This window comes from Phytophthora parasitica (genome assembly GCF_000247585.1).
Source record: "Phytophthora parasitica INRA-310 unplaced genomic scaffold supercont2.44, whole genome shotgun sequence".
Classification (NCBI taxonomy): Eukaryota; Oomycota; class Peronosporomycetes; order Peronosporales; family Peronosporaceae; genus Phytophthora; species Phytophthora nicotianae.
Window position 1 is genome coordinate 68,233 of NW_008649030.1, and position 3,324 is coordinate 71,556.

A 3,324-nucleotide genomic window follows, 5' to 3' on the forward strand; every position below is an offset into this window, starting at 1 on the left:
TTCTTTCAAGTATTCACCTTTACAAGTTAATGTTCAAGAGCGAAAATGTGGTTATGTTTGAAAGCTAGAACTGAAAGCGTCGTTTTCCATCGCCAAGCTTTCGTGCATTTGATATTGCCCAGAATCATTATAATAATTGAATTTTCCTCAGCGTCCTGTACAATGTATCAATCTGAAAACTGCAGTTTTAGGGACCCCTGCCGTTGAGCTTCCGGTAAAAGCAGTACTAAACCCAGCTAGAGCCCTGATCAACACAATCCATGTTACTTTTCTGCGTCCCGGCTGGGTGCAACCTCAAAAATGCCATTTTACTAGCGGTCCTGTTGTTACAGACTCAGGTTCACTTTTTTTGCAGCACAAGAATATTAATACCAAGCCTAAAGTCAACCGCCTCTTGCTCTCGATTCCTGTCAAAAAGGGCTAACGTTTTTACTCTGCGACTATTCCTTTTTATAGTTCTTCCCTCTTATGGAGCATGAGAGCTAGCTCAATCCTCAAACGTCGTTGAACACTGTTGCTGGGGCGTTTCACCACAAACGAAGAAGCAAAAGGTAGCAAGAAGCTCGTGAGGTGCTCGCAGTGCGCATGAACGGGTACCTGCGTAGCAAGTGCTCATCGGAGCAGCAGCTGCTGAACGAGCTGGCCAAGCTGCTGGGCGCCAAGGACGTGACGTCGCGAAAGATGGCGGACGTGCTGCGCGCGCTTACCTTCTTCTACACGTCGGCAGGTCGAGGCTCGCGTATCCCGCTGTCGCTGCTCAGCGGCTTGTGCACGCTGTTGCCTCAGCTCAAGGACAAGAAAGAAATCACTCTGCTCAAGGATGAACATCAACGCATCGCCCGCATCGCACTCTGCCTCCTGTCTCGGCTCATCGACCAGTTTGAGATCCAGAAGGAGATGACGACGGGATCCAATTTGAGCCAGGATCAGAGTGTAGATCCGGCAGAGCAGGTGCTGGCTAACTTCTTGTTGACTCTGGAGACGGCTGTGATGACACCGTCGGGGATGCTGCTACCAAGACAGCGTGCTACACTACGCGTGTACGCTCAGCTCTGTCAGATATTTCTCAAAAGAGAGCAGTTGGTGACTTATACTGCGGCACTGCTTCAACAGTCGCCAGTACTTACTTATGCTGAGAATCATGTGGATGCGAAGGGGAAACGTTTACCCCCTCCAGTGCCTGCGCAGTTTGGCGCAGTGGCAGGAGCTTGCCATGCTGTGCGCTTTAATACAGAGCCGGACGATCAAGTATTTGTAGCGAACAAGCTAGCTCAGCTTGCGTTTATGGTACCGGCGGGTACAGCGTCACGCCATGCGGCGAAAACGTTGCTGTCGCTTTTAACATCACCTGTGCTGAACGAAGGCCGACCTTCTAATGCGATAACTGTGGCTAAGGCGATTGAGTTGTATCTACTGAAAGCCCGACCCCGCACGCTGCTAGGTGGAGACTCTTTGACTTCTGTGTACCTGCTGCGTCTGTGCGGTCAAATGGCCCGCTTACCAGCTCATCACCAGCAACAGCAGGAAATCCCCGCAACAAATGACTCACAACACTTCAATATCACTTCAACACTGCTAGAAACATCGTCCGATATAGCTCCAGAGAAGGCGCATGATCGAAATTCTGCTCTTCAAGGCTTCCTCGTTTCACATGCACTTTCAATACAGCTTCAGGAGTATCTTGTGGACGTTATTCAAGCTGCTGTAGCCGATGATTCCAGCACAAAAGCAGGCGTGGTTCCCGCAGTGCTTCTGGTGGCAGTAGAGGAGACTTTACGAGGAACTTCGCCGGAGGATAGCTTTCGGCAACAACCTAATTGGGGATCGAAATGCATTTTTGAGCTAGTGGCGGCCGCGTTACTACCCCTGCTTCCAGCCCCACAAGACCCAGCTAGGCTTCTATGCAGTACTGTTACACTGCATCGTGTGTGTCGTGCTGTGCAGTTTGTAGCAGAGCGTTTGGATGCTGCCGTACTTCACTTTGGTGTAGCAACAGGGCAGAAGATGGAGATTCCGACCTATTTGAGCCAGCTTACGCTGCGCGTTCACTCGCTCACAGAACACAGCAATGCTTTTATAGCTTGTGAAGCTCTTCGTGGCTTTGTGTGGTTACTACCACGCTATAGCATCAATACCGAGCAGAATGGGAGCATTGAAAATCACTGGACAAGTATCTTTTGGCAGCTTGAAGCACTTCCGCTCGGTCGTGTCCAGCCGGAGCGTCGCGCTGCGATCGCTTGGACAATTTTCCGGCGCTGTGTGACCACGTTAAAATCATATGGATATGAAGTCGAGAAACCACTTTTATTGGGATGTCTTCGAGTCGTACTGGCCTGGTTTCGGGTGCGACCTTGTGTGTGGCACGCTGCTTTGTTGACTGCAATTTGGCACACTACTCTGCGAGAATGCCTTGTTGCACCCTTAGGCGAAGCCGTTTTTGCATCTATCAACGAGGTGCTTGATTACCAGTGCTCACCAACTGACAATGGCGCTACAGATAGTCTTATCGTCAAGCAAAGTACATTGCAGTTCCTCAGTAATCGCGAAGGATGCCTGAAACATGTTGTGCGACGTGAGGAATGGTGCCGCCCACTGATACTCCGTCTCACAAAGCAAGTCCTACTCGAAAACTCTACATCGCAGCGTCTGGGTTTCCGAGCCCTGTCACAGTTGGGTGATGAGGCAGATGCACAAGGATTAACTTCGCTCGCTCAACAAGCAAAAGCAATTTTGTCCTTCACGGAGAAGTTACCACGACAAGCTCAACGAAAGGGACTCACGACTGGCGATGAATTCCAGAACCAACCTTTTTCTATTCACGACGAGCTTCTACCTGGTGTTAAAGCTCAAGGCGGTGCACTTGATGACCCCTTCTCCGATTTCAGGGCACCTGACGGAGCTATAGCATCGGCAAACAAAGCGTTAGAGGACCCCTTCGCCGATCCTATAGAATGTGCAACAACATCTGATGTTTTCAATTGGAATAGTGCTACTAGTACTACGAGTAAAGTTACTGCTACAGTTTCGACTTCTATAACCGACCTCCAGATACCAGCAGACCATTCTTTCGGCGACAGCACTTGGTATAACCCAACAGCATTCAACGAAACTAAAACCGAAGCATTCGGAGAATCATCACAGTTCTCAGCCTGGGGAGACGAAAGCAATATTCAAAACATCCCCCCGCAGCGTACTATTCAAGAAACATTATTTGGGAATTTTACAGCGTCTGAAACTACATCGTTTGATGACTGGGGAGGAGGCGGCACCACCGAGCCACAGCAAGAAGGATTCATCGCAAACGAGGATTTTAGCGGAAGTTTT

At 49.7% G+C, this 3,324-nt stretch overlaps 1 protein-coding gene across 1 annotated transcript; it reads left to right on the forward strand.

The window, feature by feature from the left end:
- Positions 1-585: 585 nt before the first annotated feature.
- Positions 586-3,037, forward strand: PPTG_14972 (hypothetical protein; the record flags this gene model as incomplete). The annotated part of the gene is made up of 2 exons (XM_008911952.1): positions 586-2,953; positions 2,988-3,037. 2 exons carry the CDS (start codon positions 586-588, stop codon positions 3,035-3,037), a joined length of 2,418 nt encoding a protein of 805 aa, XP_008910200.1.
- Positions 3,038-3,324: the final 287 nt, after the last annotated feature.